This window comes from Odocoileus virginianus, chromosome 12, assembly GCF_023699985.2.
Source record: "Odocoileus virginianus isolate 20LAN1187 ecotype Illinois chromosome 12, Ovbor_1.2, whole genome shotgun sequence".
Taxonomy (NCBI): domain Eukaryota; kingdom Metazoa; phylum Chordata; class Mammalia; order Artiodactyla; family Cervidae; genus Odocoileus; species Odocoileus virginianus.
This window is the reverse complement of record NC_069685.1, coordinates 18,329,135-18,346,019: the sequence shown is the minus strand read 5'-3', so window position 1 is coordinate 18,346,019 and position 16,885 is coordinate 18,329,135. Positions and strand designations below refer to the sequence as shown.

The following is a 16,885-nucleotide window of genomic DNA, read 5'->3' as shown; positions in this document are numbered from 1 at the left end:
CCATACATGACCACTGGAAAAACCATAGCCTTGACTAGAGGGACCTTTGTTGGCAAAGTAATGTCTCTGCTTTTTAATATGCTATCCAGGTTGGTCATAACTTTCCTTCTAAGGAGTAAGCATCTTTTAATTTCATGGCTGCAGTCACCATCTGCAGTGATTTTGGAGCCCCAAAAAATAAAGTCTGACACTGTTTCCACTGTCTCCCCATCTATTTCCCATGAAGTGATGGGAATTGATGACATGATCTTAGTTTTCTGAATGTTAGGCTTTAAGCCACTTTTTCACTCTCCTCTTTCAACTTTCATCAAGAGGCTTTTTTAGTTCCTCTTCACTTTCTGCCATAAGGGTGGTGTCATATGCATATCCAAGGTTATTGATATTTCTCCTGGCAATCTTGATTCCAGCTTGTGCTTCCTCCAGCCCAGCGTTTCTCATGATGTACTCTGCATATAAATTAAATAAGCAGGGTGACGATATACAGCCTTGGCGTACTCCTTTTCCTATTTGGAATCAGTCTGTGTTCCATGTCCAGTTCTAACTGTTGCTTCCTGACCTGCATATAGGTTTCTCAAGAGGCAGGTCAGGTGGTCTGGTATTCCCAAATGGGATTTAAAGTTCTTTGATAGTATCTACTAAAGTTAAACATATAGATTCCTTTTGATCAATAAATTCCACTCTTATGAATTTGCCTGCCCAATAACAATGCAGGACATTCAGGTACCGAAATACATGGATGAGAATATTCATAGTACCTTTACTTACAATAGCCAGTACTGAAAATAATGCATGTATACATAAACAGTAGAATGGACAGATATATCACTGTATTTGTTCTGTGAAATATTACAAGATAATGAAAAAGAATGGACAATATAGCTATGTATAGCAATATTGATAGCTATCACATAGTGTTAGAAGACAGATGCAAAAATACATATTGTATTATTTAATTTACATAAAATTTAAAAACAAGTAACTTCTATTGTGTGAAAACTCTGATAGCTATCTTTGGGGAATAAGTGGATTTAAGTGATTGGGGGAAGGGTGCACAAAGGCAGTTCTAGGATCCTGTGTGCAATTTAACAACCTGGTAAATACCTATGTCTTTTAACTGGGTTGTATACTTATATTTTTTTTTCTGCATGCATTTTAAAATTCAATTTTTAAAAAACAGTATTTTAGTTGAAAATTCATGGCATTCTCTCAAAAATTGATAGATCAAGCAGACAAATAAGCAACACCACAGAAAATCTGAAGATTATGATTAACAAATTTAAGATGGTCATTCTATAGAGAACTTCCTACTCACCAAATAAACAAAAAACAGATTATTTTAGAGCATATAGAAAGCATTATCCAAATGCCATGTCTAAGACATAACTGAAACCCCAATAAAGTTTCAAAAAATTACACCCAAACTACACACTCTTATCATTATACAATGAAATTAGAAATTAGTAAAAATTATAAAATGTAAGACAATAAATCTTGCATGTCTGTAAATTAAAAATCATGCTATCAACTTGTTTTTAGGTTAAAGAATGAGAGAAAAAATATTCAGAAAATAATTAAAATTGTATAATAATAAAAAGTATATGTTCAAATTTGTGAGACTCGGTGAAAAGTTACTTAAAGGAAAAACTGAAAGCTATAAATCACATTAATAAGAAAATAAAGAAATTTAGAGGAAAGTAGCTAAATGTTTAATCCCAATTAAAGTTTAATTATTTTAATAAAGTTTAATTAATTTAATGTTTAATCCCAATTCAGTTTGGGATAACTGAAAAATTCAGGAGTAAGAAAAGTAAGAATAAAAGCACAATAGAAAACATTGCTAATAGCAAACTGTAATTTTTGCCAAGATTAATATACAAAAATTTGACAAATTGAACAAAAACTAAGGAAATTAATTAAATGTAAAGTAAAAAAAGAGAAAATATCTTAGCAAGATGGAGAAAGTTTTTAAGTAACAAAGAAATATAATGAAAACAACTATGTGCCAGTAATATAAAAACCTACGGTAAATCGACATCTTTTTGGAAAACAGATAGATACTGAAATGGCAGTAGACAAAAAGAGAAAAATTAAGCAAATAGAAAAATCGAATAACCATTTACGGTGATAATCAAGGATATCCTTAATGCAAAAAAAAACCAAAACAAAACCAAAAAACTAGGCTTCATTCGCTTTATAGACATGCGTGCATGTTTATTCCCTCAGTCAATTCAGACTCTTTGCAACCCCATGGACTGCAGCCCACCAGACTCCTCTGTCCATGGGATTCTCCAGGCAACAACACTGGAGTGGGTTGCCATTTCTTCCTCTAGGGAATCTTCCAGATCCAGGGATTGAAACTGTGTCTCCTGCATTGGCAGGTGGATTCTTTATCACTGAGCCTAGAATCACAGAAATCTCTGATTTACAGAGGAGGAATACCAAATTTTTATGAACTAAAGTTTTTTTAGTCCTTATTTATTATATAACTTATTTATGAATTAAATAAGTTATTCAAGAGAATGAAAAAAAGAATATCCAACTCATTTTTGTGAGTCTAGTGTAGTAATCGGCAAACTTCTGTAAAAAGCCGGATAGTAAATATTTAGGCTTTAAGGCCACACATAGTCTTTGTCCAGTACTCTTCATGTGTGTATGCATTTGTGTTTTCCAACACTTTAAAAAAGTAAATATTGTTCTTTGCTTTTGTGCAGTTTACCAACCCTTGGTCTAGTAGTACTTTGATTGCAAATAGGATAAAGTAATGCAAAGTCACTGAGCTAAGTATGACAGATGATTCTGTAAATAATGTTTTATTGAAGCACTGGCATGCCCACCTATTTGTATATTGTATTTAGCTGCTTGAACAGTATCACAGCAGAGGTGAATAACTGCAACAGAAACTGAATAACTCACAAAGCAGAAAATGTTTACCATCTGACTCTGCAGAAAGTTTGACAACCCTGGCCTAAGGGAACTGCTAACCCATTTCTTCTTTGATTTTCTCTCTTACTAATAACTCTTCCTGCACATTCCTAGTTTGCTAGTCCTATAACATAGATATGCTTCAGACTTAGGGCATTTGTAGACACTGTTCCCTCTGCCTGAAATTCTATTCCCTTAATATTTACAGGTCTCATTCTCAGCTCCCGTGCAAACTTTTATCACAAATAATCATTTTATTTCAGTTAGGTTTATTCATTTTCTCTGTACCTCGTTAGATCGTGAGCTCCCTCATCTTGGACTGAATTTTTATTTCTATATCTTGAATGCCTACCCTATAATGTATTATAGACTAGTAAGTATTGGATATATTTTTGACAATTATTAACTCCCTGAAATATAAACAATAGTATTCTATAGCTCTATAGGGAAAGAAAAAGGAGTGGATTGAGAGAAGAAAGGACTAGCCAAAAAGTCACATCATTACCTTTCATAGCAAAAAGTTGATATATAACATACAAAGCAATAACTGTATTATAAATATAAATAATATTTTATATTTATTTATATAATATATAAATTTATAATATATGATATGCTATATAATCTATATCATTTATATATAAATATAAATTTTTATATTTTATGATTATAATAAAAACAAAAATAAATGTATTATGATAGGATATGCATATTATTTAGATATAAAGAATAGGAGAAAATCAGGCTCTGGGAAATGTGTTGTGTTTGGGGAGCAAGAAAAAGGGTAGGGGAAGAATGAAAAGGGATATTAAAAATCATGGACATCTGTTCCTGTTAAAAACTTTGTAGAATACCTTGAATTTTCAAACTCTCTTATTTTTTATTAAAATAAAACAAAAAAAAAATAAAATAAAATCATCAATTCAATGGACATGACTTTGAACAAGCTCTGGGAGACGATGAAAGACAGGGAAGCCTGGCATGCTGCAGCCTATGGGGTTGCAAACAGTCAGACACAACTGAGTGACTGAGCAACAACAATAGCTAAATTCAGATAAAATAGCATAAAAATAGGAAGTGATCCAAATTTCTAATATCTTTTCATTTGAGTACTAGGAAGGTAGATAGATTAATCAATTTAGATTATACAGTCATGTATTCATGTGAATTATTTAAAAGTAATTATAAAAAGGGAAGGAAAGAAGGAACAAATGAGGGAAGGATAAAAAGAAAAAAAAGAAGTGATCCATGACTCCCAAATCAAAAGAAAGGAAAAAGAAAAGAACAAAACCTCAATTATCCCAAACTATAATTAGGAAAGAAAGAGTAAAAGGGTAAAGTATGGGCAAGCTAAATAAAACAAACAAAATTAGATTATAAAAATATGTCAAAATATATGAGTAATATCAATTAATTTAAAAGGATTAAAAGCATACAGTAAAACAAAATGATTTAGGTTGAATTATAACAAATGAAAATACAGTTAGGTTCTATTTACAAAGAGCATATGAAATTAAAACAAAATAGCTTAAAGAATTATTATGGATGAAGTCATTGTGAAAATTAAGACATTTATGTACCTAAAATATAGAGACAAAGTAAGTGAAGCAATTATGATCAAATTACAAGGAAAATTTCATACACAATTGTCCTTGGCAATATCAACACTGTTAATATTTATTGAATCAATAAAAAAAAGTTTTATCAATTGTAGGCAATTACTGATGTTCTATCAAATTTCCTTATGTCACTATTTTTGTTTCTGTGTACCCATTTCCTGACTTGTTATTCTGTTTTATAAAGGCATATCTGTGACTGTCCTCAGAGGACTGCCTGTGGACTAATGGAGTCATTTCCCAGGTTCATAGAGTGGAAAGTACCTCGAAGTTTACATCCTTTAAGAGATATCAGTCAATGACCCACTGATCTGATTATATGAAAGTCCAAAATCCTTGCCTTGAGTTGAGAAATTTTCTAAGGTATAATTTATCCTCAAGAGTTCTTCCTGGAGAGGGCCGGAGCGAGAAGATGGCGAAGACGTATGATTATCTGTTCAAGCTGCTGCTGATCGGCGACTCTGGGGTGGGCAAGACCTGCCTGCTATTCCGCTTTTCCGAAGACGCCTTCAACACCACCTTCATCTCCACCATCGTTTTGCTGTTGTAGTCAGGAACTGCTGTCGGTCAAAGGATGAAATTGATTCTCCCAAGAGGACAGAGCCAGAGGAGGTGCAGATAAAGGAACTGGAACTACTGGACTGAGCCGTCTCTGAACCCCCACTCACCACTGGGCTTGTCATATGAGTCAACAAATTACCTGAAGCTAATCTGACTTGGGGTTTCTGTTATTTGCAACAAAAAGCATCCTCAATGATATAATTATTATTCTTATTACTGGTTATTCTTTTAATCATAGAGTAGCCTCAGGAAGTTGTCTTTCCTTTAAAACAACTGTTAATACACTATATATTCTACTGATACTGTCAAAGCTAATGGCATTGATTTTAAAATCAGAACGATAGAACTAGATGGAAAGAAAATTAAGCTTCAGATATGGGACACAGCTGGTCAGGAAAGATTTCGAACCATCACGACAGCCTACTATAGAGGAGCCATGGGAATTATGCTGGTCTATGACATCACAAATGAAAAGTCCTTTGACAATATTAAAAATTGGATAAGAAACATTGAAGAGCATGCCTCTTCAGATGTTGAAAGAATGATCCTGGGTAACAAATGTGATATGAATGACAAAAGACAAGTATCAAAAGAAAGAGGAGAGAAGGCGTTTTTTACACTTGCACGGGATATAATGACAAAACTCAACAGAAAAATGAACGACAGCAATTCATCAGGGGCAGGTGGACCAGTGAAAATAACAGAAAACCGATCAAAGAAGACCAGTTTCTTCCGTTGTTCGCTACTTTGATGAACTTTTTCTGAGAGACTGCAGCACATCTTGAGGACCCTCTCCTGCTTCTCTGAAAGCACAGGTCACCCAGCCTCAGAACCACCCCACCTGGCTGCTACTGAGAGCACCGCTGAACCTGTACCTAGATTCTGCACACTAAGTGTGCAGCGGATCCCAGCCTTATGGCCCGTCAGGATAACAGGCTTCACTCTTCAAACGTGGAAGCCATGAAGTGGAGACATGTGCCGGACTTAACTTGTTTCTCCTCTGTTTTATTGCGTGTTGCAGAAGCTGCTACCTTTTTCTTTTTCACTTTGCACATCAGTGTTAGCCTTTCATTGTTACAGCACAATCTGAGATTCATATCTGCACACTTCTGACAGATTTGCTTTTGGGAATGTTTTTTAAAAAAGAGTAGAACATTTAAAGCAGAGGTTAATATACTAAAATTTTAGGACGTTTGGTCTGGTTCATATGGCCAAATGTTATTGCATTGATAGCATTTATTTAAGGGCTCTGGTTTTCTTAAAGAGTCATTAAATTTTGATAAAAGTTTATTTTAGAAATTCCTAAAAATGCCCATCAAAGGCCGCAGCTTATTTCTTCAAATTGTTTAGAGTTTTCTTCATTCCCGACCTTTTTGCCGGAGAGTCTGAGTAGCTGAATAAATCATTTTTTTCAATTGAAAAAAAAAAAAAACAAAAAAACAAAAAAAAAAAGAGTTCTTCCTGAAGAATCAAACTGAAAAGTTGTCTAACAAAAGTTGCATATTCGCTCTTATTTCTCCTCCTTGTTCTGTCTTCTGTATTCCTTTACTAGTTTTCATGAAAATATTTCTTTATCAATCACTTACATATGATGCTTCATCTCACAATCTTTTTCTATAGAATCTGAACTAAGATGACTGATATACTGAAAGTAGTCCAGAATGGAAATCCTAAAAAAAGTGCTAGTGTGGTTTACTCGCTCATCTGTCAAATGGCAGTAAGGACCCCATCACTAATGGCAGTTAGAGATTCATAGCCCATGTCAGGCTTTTATACGGCAATTACTAAGACTCCTGCCTAAGGTAAAATTGGGGGGGGGGGGGCGGGTGGACAAACCTGCCATTAGAAAGGAATGCACTGCCCTGTGCAAGCTCTTTGGTATTTGAGAACATGAGAAGCATTCCTCAATGTCAAGAGTAAGTAAAAAAAATAATATTTTGTTACCATTATTTAATATTATCTATGACGTACTATCACAGCATTTAGACAAGAAAAATAAATATTTAAAATAAAAAAGAGAGGACAAAAATTCCATTTTATGATAGATTACCTGGAAAAAACAAAACATTCAGCAATAATAATAAAAATTCCTACAAGGATCAAAGAATTTATAAGGCAATTAATAAAAACAAATAAATATTAAAAATATAGATTATAAATATTTACATAGGCAAAAAGTTGAAACAATGAAACCAGTTATGTCATTTATAATAACAATGATAAATTTAAAATCAAACAGTGAACTTAGTAAGAGATTTGTAAATTTGTATTTTTTTTTTCATTTATTTTTATTAGTTGGAGGCTAATTACTTTACATCATTGCAGTGGTTTTTGTCATACATTGACATGAATCAGCCATGGATTTACATGTATTCCCCATCCCGATCCCCTCTCCCGCCTCCCTCTCCACCCGATCCCTCTGGGTCTTCCCAGTGCACCAGGCCCGAGCGCTTGTCTCATGCATCCAACCTGGGCTGGTGATCTGTTTCACCATAGATAATATACATGTTTTGATGCTGTCCTCTCGAAACATCCCACCCTCGCCTTCTCCCACAGAGTCCACAAGTCTGTTCTATACATCTGTGTCTCTTTCTGTTTTGCATATAGGGTTATCGTTACCATCTTTCTAAATTCCATATATATGTGTTAGTATACTGTAATGGTCTTTATCTTTCTGGCTTACTTCACTCTGTATAATGGGCTCCAGTTTCATCCATCTCATTAGAACTGATTCAAATGAATTCTTTTTAATGGCTGAGTAATATTCCATGGTGTATATGTACCACAGCTTCCTTGTCCATTCGTCTGCTGATGGGCATCTAGGTTGCTTCCATGTCCTGGCTATTATAAACAGTGCTGCGATGAACATTGGGGTGCACGTGTCTCTTTCAGATCTTGTTTCCTCGGTGTGTATGCCCAGAAGTGGGATTGCTGGGTCATATGGCAGTTCTGTTTCCAGTAAACTTATATTTTTAAAAGAATCAGCTTCACCAAATAGAAGAGTACATCATATTCGTGGGTAGAAAGACTAATATCATACAGCTGTCAATTTCTTAGTTGATACATAGGACATGATCTAGAAGAAAATGCTAAGAGTTAATTTTGTTTTAACTAGAAAACTGATTCTGCACTTACAGAAGAATATTGTTTCTTAATTATGAAAAATAAGGGCATTAAAAGAATACTAGGTAATCAAAATATACTACAGCTATTAATTAGTTAAAATGTGTGACACCAGTACATTAAAACTTGAGTAATAGAAGAAAGGACAAAGCCTAGTATTGACCCAAATACATTCAGAACTTTATGATAAAAGTATCATCTCAAACTACAGAAGAAAATACAGACTATTCAATAATGACATGGACAAAGCTGGATAATCATTTAGAAAAACAAGGTTGGATCAGTTCTCAACACCAGAGAAACAAAACTCTAGCAGGTCAAAGGTATACATGGAAAAATAAAATCCTAAAAGTCCTGTAATAAAACATGGCTGAATTCTTCAGAATCGAAGAATGAAGAAGGTTTATAGAACTGACACAAGCTCCAGAAGTCATAAAAATGATAATACTAAGAGGATATAAAATTTAAAATCCATGCAGCAATTCAGAAAAAACCAAATGAAAAAAGTAAAATAGGAATGATATTTTAATATCACAGTCAAAGATCTAGCCTTTTAAAATAGTTTTATACAAGTAAATAAGAAAAAAGACAATCCAACAGAAAATGAGCAAAATATATGAATAAATCCTTCATAGAAAAAGAAATACCAATGGCATTCATATAAACAAATAATCAACCTTACTCATATTGAAAGAAACGTAATTCCATAAATCAAGGAGGTGTTCAAAAATGACAGAACTGGTCAAAAGAGACTCTTTCCTGAAGCAGCTCCTATGAGCCAAATTTGGTATAATCTGAGCATCAGAAAAGATAATGAATACAATAGATTATAACATACTTTCGTAATGGTAAATGCAGTTTACTTAGGAAAGAGAATGAGAGAGAAGGAAAAGGACAAAATAAGAAAAGTTTTCTAAAGACTCATTGCTAATATATGTAAAGGGTGAGAAAGAATTAGAAAATCAATATTCTTGCAATTCAGTGCAATAATTGATTCAGACAAGGATTAATACTGAGTATCAAAATCACTGGATGAAAATGTGTCACAAAAGAGAATATTCACATAATCTTGAGTTCACTCTCCAGAGATTTGGCTGTTACCACCTTAGTGAAATAATCAAAGTAAATATCATCAATAAAGACAATTGATGTAAACAATATTGATAAAATTCAATATCATTTGTGTAAAATCTTTCAGAAAAGGTCAGTTTTCTTTCCAATTCCAAAGAAAGGCAATGGCAAAGGATGTTCAAGATACTGCACAATTGCACTCATCTCACACGCTAGCAAAGTAATGCTCAAAATTCTCCAAGCTAGGAATCAACAGTACGTGAACCAAGAACTTCCAGATGTTTTAGATGGATTTAGAAAATGCAGAGGAACCATAGATCAAATTACCAACATCGGTTGGATCACTAATCTGTGAAGACACAGAACACCTGAAATGCAATATAACTACTAAAGAAATTGAAGAGTTGTAGAATGTTAACAGTAACACAGATGGTTTCACAGATGAATCTTACCAAAACTGCTAAAAAGTAGTACAGTTGGAAATGGCTTACCCTAAAACCCATCAATTCTGCTCATAGCGGTTTAACCAAAAGAAAGATTTACACTTCCATAAGAACAACCAGAAAGCAAAAAATTACAAACAACCCAAATTCCCTTCTACTGCAGAATTATTATGTTTTATCCACACAATGGAGTGTGAAAATTAAGAAACTATAAACTTCATGGAACAACATGGCTGAATCTGGGATAATGTGAACTAAAACAAAGTCCCAAGACCATTCAATAGGATACTCTTTTCGTGAGGTTTAAAAGCAAGCAAAAGCACACACACACACACAATTCCTAAGTAGCAAGGAAATGATAAACATTTTAAAATTCAGGGTTATGGGATCTATATGAGAGTTCATATGTGTTCATGACACTATTTATAAACAAATAGACAGGTAAATAAAAATAGGGCTATGCATGGACTAGTAATGGTTTTGCATCTTGGACCTAGGAATATAATGAATGTAACACTTGCTATCCTAAAGGAAATAAAAGTAGTAATTGTACCTTCTAGTCTCCTGGTAACAAATCTTAACCAGCTGTTTTACAACAGGAAATGAAAGAAAAATTAACATTTCACCCCTCTCAGCTTGACAAATATTAAGATGGATAGCACCAACATTTGGTGAGGATATGGGGAAAAATCAAGATATTGATCTGAGAGTGTAAATTCATGCAACAATTTTAGAGAGCAATTTAGAAATATCTAGAGAAGGTGAAGTGGCACTTGCCTTATGAGTTATGAATTTCACTTCCAGAAATCTACCTTAAGGAAATTCCCATTCAAGTGCTCAAAGGAGACAAGCGCAGGATCTCACATTGCAACATGTTTATAATGGCAAAAACCTGGAAGCTCTTAACCATTTGTCATGGAGGAGTAGATAAACTGTTTATTTCCTATAAAATGTGATACACTTGGTAAAATGCATGAACCAAATTTGCATGTATTAACATCTCAAAAACATAAGATTAACTGAAAAAAAGCAAGTTGCAGCAGGATACACACAGTATGATTTCATTTATATAAACCTTAAAAGTACACAATACAATTCTGCATAGCATTTATGAATCCATTCTATATGTAGTGAAAGAACAAAAAACACATAGGGATTTAACCAACTCCAGAAGAGTGGTTACTTTTGAAGAGAAAAGAGAGGGGAAGAGTTACAGGAATGAGGCTTTACTGGGATTGTTAATGTTTTATTTCTTTCAAATAAAACAAAATGTGAGCTCCAGAAAACATGGCAAAATAACCTCTTTTAAGTTCAAATTCTGCATACTGTGTTTGTTATATTATTTTCCAAGTCTTCTGTGTGTTTGAATGATTTCATCAATAAAATGTAATGGAATTGTATGACAAAAATCTGACATTTAAAAGCTCATGTAAAATCCCAGTAAGCACCATCATCTCCAGGAAGAATTCACAACACAAACCAGTAAGGGAATTACTGGAATCTTTGGTATAGTAGGATGTGTCTAGTCTTGCTTGTAATTATTTCACTCAACTAAGTCTAAATTGTGACTCAAAAGAGATCTGGGGAAGAGTACTTAGCCTCCTATTAACATACATTTTTATCAGTCATCTGGGAACGTCTGAAAGCACTCTTTTGTAACAGATGGTTGAGGTTATATTAAACCTAAACAAACTAAAATCATTCATAAATGAGCAATTTCAAAACACCTAGAGTAATTAAGATCTTCAGCTTTCTGCACTGTGTTTTTTTTTGGAAAATCTGTGAACTCCAGAGAAAATATTCAGAGGCAACAAAGGATATAAATTGTAAGTACAAATATAGATATAAATATGTGCAATTTAAATATTATGATTCTTATGATATTTCCATTTCAGAAACTCAAGTTATAAATGAATCACATTCTTTGATTTCAATCATGACACTGAGTCACCACAATATAAGTATAGTCAAGTCTCAACTTGGATTTCCACTCTTTGTTCTTGTAAGAAGCAGGAAATCTTATAATCCCTGAAAAGGATACACCCTTCACCACTACTGACAGCATAACTACCATATGATTTATGTCAGTGTTCAGTAGATTCATTTGTTAGAGGCCCTGTACTTCATATCAGGAGTAAACTTATTAAAGAAATTTTCCAAATAGTAGTTACAAATTAAATCATTGCTGTATGGAAGGGAGGGTGAAATCTTTTTCACTCAGTTCAGTTGCTCAGTCGTGTCTGACTCTTTGCGACCTCATGGGCTGCAGCATGCCAGGCTTCCCTGTCCATCACCAACTCCCGGACTTTACTCAAACTCATGTCCATAGAGTTGGTGATGCCATCCAATCATCTCATCCTCTGTTGTCCCCTTCTCCTCCTGCCTTCAATCTTTCCCAGCATCAGGGTCTTTTCTGATGAGTCAGTTCTTCGCATCAGGTGGCCAAAGTATTTGAGTTCATCTCCAGCATCAGTCCTTTCAATGAATAATCAGGACCGATCTCCTTTAGAATGGACTGGGTGGATTTCTTTGCAGTCCAAGGGACTCTCAAGAGTCTTCTCCAACATCACAGGTCAAAAGCATCAATTCTTCTGCACTCAGCTTTCCTTATAGTCCAACTTTCACATCCATATATGACTACTGGAAAAACCATAGCTTTGGCTAGACATTTTATTCACACATTTTATCTGTTAAACAAAACAAGTGATAAACTGTGAATTCAAACCTAGTGAATTTAGTCATGAGTTATATGAAAATCTCACTGTGAAATTCAGGGCCAAAATTCACCAAAATAATTTCTATAAAATGTCTAACTCACTTTAGCAGGTGTCACAAAGTACTATAAATAAATTACAAAATCAAAAACTAGTAATGTAAAATTATTTCACTGAAATTAGATTATTTTAAAATTTGCTTAGTAAGTATTTGAATTAGTTTTGTAAGCAAATTCTCTTTCCACTTGAACTTCCTGCAAAAGCATATAAATGATATATGAAGTCATATAACCTACCATACAAAGCTCTTAGGTGAGAACATGCACTTTGGAAGAACCAACCCAATTCATCGACCTCCTCAACCTATGCTTTTCCCGTGTGCATCTGTCAATTGACTCCTTCCTTCAGCAAACATCCAATGAATATTTAATTATGTGCCTGGCATTACACAAAGTGAGAATATTTAGTATGCTAAAAAAATAATAATAGTGAAAATAATAATGTGTATTATATATTAATACCTGGCACTGAATAAGCACTTTACCATCCCTGTCTTCATGAAGTTTATGGTTTAGTAGGACAGAAGCAGCTAATAAGTTTATTTTAATTAGAATGATTGGTAAGAAAGGGTTCTATGGGAGTCTAAGTGACAGGGAAATGGTCTGAACATCCTTGATTTCCACTGACCACCCCTCCTTATTCTGTCCCAGTTGTCCAATACTGCTTTTCTCGGAAAACCAATGCTGTACTTCACAGACCTTACTCAGCCTTTTCCTACTGCTCACCCCTTTCTCTCCCATGTCGTGACCTGCCCTTCATAATAAACTCATACTTGGCCTCCATCTCCATAGTTAGGCAAATATCCTTTATCTCACTGAATATGCAAAGACTCACATGAGCACACATGAGCAGTTTCTTCCTTGCATCAAATAAGCAAAACCAAAGAGAATGCAGGAATTACTGACTGAAAGCTACATTTTCCCAAAATTCTTCCCTCATTCCTACTTTGCCATTCGTTCTCTTTCATTGCAGAGGAAAAAATGAGAGTAAAAAGGCAGGAAGGAAGGAAGAATAAAAGAGGAGGAAAAAAGGGCAGAAAGAAAAAAAGTGGAGAGGAGAATGAAAGGAGGAGGAGAGAAGAGCATCCGACAGAAAGTTCATGATCAGTTTTGAAAACATTGGAGAATTCTGCCATGCCTTTTCTCCTCTCTCCCTTATTTCTTCCTCCTCTCCCTTTCATTTTTCTCTTTGTGTTCCTTTTTATCTCCTTTGGCCATCAATACACATAAATGCACAAATCGCATAACTTACACCATGGGATAAATATGCTTAGAGTTCCTTCCTACACGCAGATGACACTGTTAATGCACTAGTGGGGGTGGTGGTTTGGTCGCTCAGTTTTGTCCGACCCTTGTGACCCCATGACTGTAATCTGCCAGGCTCCTCCATCCACGGGATCCTCCAGGCAAGAACACTGGAGTGGGTTGCCATTGCCTTCTCCAGGGTAATGCAATAATAAGTCCCTGGAAACAGCGTTGCATGGTATTGAGGTCACCTTCCTGATCTGGAGACTTTTGCCTGATAATCCTCCTTCCAGAGAGAATGCCAACTGTTAGAAAGTTGCTAGTTACCCCTTACCTACTTTCATCTTCTCTCTCATTCTCAGACTGCCTAGAGCTTCCCTGGTAGTTCAGTTGGTAAAGAATCCGCCTGCGATGTGGGAGACCTGGGTTCAATCCCTGGGTTGGGAAGATCCCCTGGAAGAGGGCATGGCAACCCACTCCAGTACTCGTGCCTGGAAATTCCCATGGACAGAGGGGCCTGGTGGGCTACAGCCCATGGGGTCGCGAAGAGTCGGACACGACTGAGCGACCAAGCACAGTGCAGGGAAACTCAAGCCATAGCAATGGTTGGCCTCTGCCTCACTCCAGTCCAGTCTATATGTAACACCCAGAGACATCATTCCACAAACCAAATGGCCATCACAGCCCTGGTCTCAAGATGCATTTGCTTCACTAAAGAGGAATTCTTGCCTAGTTTTTAAACGAACAGCTTCTTTTTCTTCCTCACTATAATTTTGAAAATACAATTGTGAATAAAAATGCAAGATAAAGCAAAAGCAAGCAGAACAAATCAATCTCAAAGGAATAATACTGAAAGGTAAAATATGCTGTAGCAAGTATGTTTACAAATTCTGCCTAGTGCCTTATAGAAGTAGCACTACATTGAAGCAATTATAAGGGAATTCTCTCCAACAAATACAAGTTTTATTCACCTGGTATATGTGTGTGTGTGTCTATGTATCCAACAATCTCTAAAATAGGAAGAAATAGTCTAATACGTGGCATAACACACTATGAGGAGAAACAAAGAATTTAGACTATGGTGAGCAGTCAAGTAGTAAGAGAAACCTCAGAAATACAGACACAGTCATTGTTACTGAGTTCAAGCTCGCACTGCTCACACAAGATAGGCCAATTAATCAAGAGATGAACTGTTGGGACAAGAAATAGTGAATTTATTTGGAAAGTCAGCAGACTGCAGAGATGGTGGACCAGTATCCCAAAGAATCATCTTGCTTGGATTTGGGTGCTGATTTCTGTTCCAGAACAAAGATGAGGAGGTGAGAGGTAAAGTAAAAAGGTGGTAAATTGTTGTGACTATTTCCTGTTTCCAGCCAGACACCAGAGGGAATAAGGTAATTTATTCTTTCCTGAAGCCATTCACAGGTGGGCCAGGTCAGGATGCATCCTGAGCGAAATAAAAGGTGTTTTAGCTGAACACTCAGGCATGGGAGGCACAATTCCCAGAGACGGGCTAATATGTATACTTTAAACTATCGGCAACATCCCTTTAGTGATTAACTTATAGCAATAGCAATAGAACACAAAGGTTCATGTAAAAGAAACAGATTCAATGTGGTCTCAGATTTTTTCTTCCCTACTACATTAAGACCATACAGGTTGTGCAAGCCTGTGTGTGTGTGTGTGTGGTGGGGAGGTGTTGATTGAAAAAGAAATGACAACCACGCAACACACAGCAAGGTGGTCCATTTGTTCTGCTTTCCCTTGAAACTCTGAGCTGATCAATCTGCCAAGTTAATGAGCAAACTGCAGCATAGCAATCTGTCCCATCCAAGCCTGCGATGATCAAACACCACACTTGTGAAAGAACCAAAGAGGAAAGCCAGGATACAGCTAACCAAAAACATACATCACATCCTGGAAAAGTGTCAGTGAATCTGGAACAAACACTTTTAACACAAAGTAAAGGAAAAATATCAAGACTTGACAGGTGTTCAGAAGAAAGCTGAAAAGGTAGGGGGAGGATGATAGATGAAGCTGATGTAGAGAGAGTGTGTTGAAAATTTTGAAGTAATGCAGGTGGTTATGCTGTGCTTGGGGATTACAGACCCGAATACAGCATGATTGACAATAACTTAAATTTGCAAAGCTCTAAGCTGGAAGTGAGTTTTTAAATTGGCAAAGAAATCTTTTCCTTCCATGAACATCAAGTCAGAATGCATCCATTTCAGTTAAATGGCCAACTGCAAAATTCAGTGCATTTGTCATAACTAGTATTTGACCAACTTTTTTGTGGTTTCAACTTCTTAATGAGAATGGTAGGAAATTCTATCAATTACAGCACTGAAGTTTGTATATTTAATATGCCAGTGAAGTAAGATTCAAACTCTACCTACTAATGCCATGTATCATTTCTAGCAAACTGAGTCAAAACTAGTTTGCATATTAAGAAAAGGAAAGAAAGGAGAAAGAAAGAAAGGAGGGACAAGTGGATGGAGAGAGGAGGGAAATAAGAAAGGAAGTCACTTTTTAAAAAATATGTTTATGGCTGGGTGTTTTATGGTCATTTTAATTGAGAATGCCATATGAGAAAAGCATCCAATTATAATAACTCATGTTTCTCTGACATGTTTTAAATATGAGAGGAAGAAATTGAAGTCAACCATTTTTATAGGTTTGACAGAATCAAAATACTTTTGCTGTTTTATTTTTTTTTCCATTTATTTTTATTAGTTGGAGGCTAATTACTTTACATCATTGCAGTGGTTTTTGTCATACATTGAAATGAATTAGCCATGGATTTACATGTATTCCCCATCCCGGACCCCCCTCCCACCTCCCTCTCCACCCGATCCCTCTGGGTCTTCCCAGTGCACCAGGCCCGAGCACTTGTCTCATGCACCCAACCTGGGCTGGTGATCTGTTTCACCCTAGATAATATACATGTTTCGATGCTGTTCTCTTGAAACATCCCACCCTCGCCTTCTCCCACAGAGTCCACAAGTCTGTTCTATACATCTGAGTCTCTTTTTCTGTTTTGCATATAGGGTTATCGTTACCATCTTTCTAAATTCCATATATATGTGTTAGTATACTGTAATGGTCTTTATCTTTCTGGCTTACTTCGCTCT

The 16,885-nt window shown here is 35.5% G+C and overlaps 1 protein-coding gene across 1 annotated transcript; it reads left to right on the top strand.

Moving 5' to 3' along the window:
- The first annotated feature begins 4,936 nt into the window (after positions 1-4,936).
- LOC139037692 (ras-related protein Rab-8B-like) lies at positions 4,937-6,549 on the top strand. Its single transcript, XM_070474675.1, has 2 exons — positions 4,937-5,072; positions 5,415-6,549. Exons 1-2 carry the CDS (start codon positions 4,951-4,953, stop codon positions 5,848-5,850), a joined length of 558 nt encoding a protein of 185 aa, XP_070330776.1. The 5' UTR covers positions 4,937-4,950; the 3' UTR covers positions 5,851-6,549.
- Positions 6,550-16,885: the final 10,336 nt, after the last annotated feature.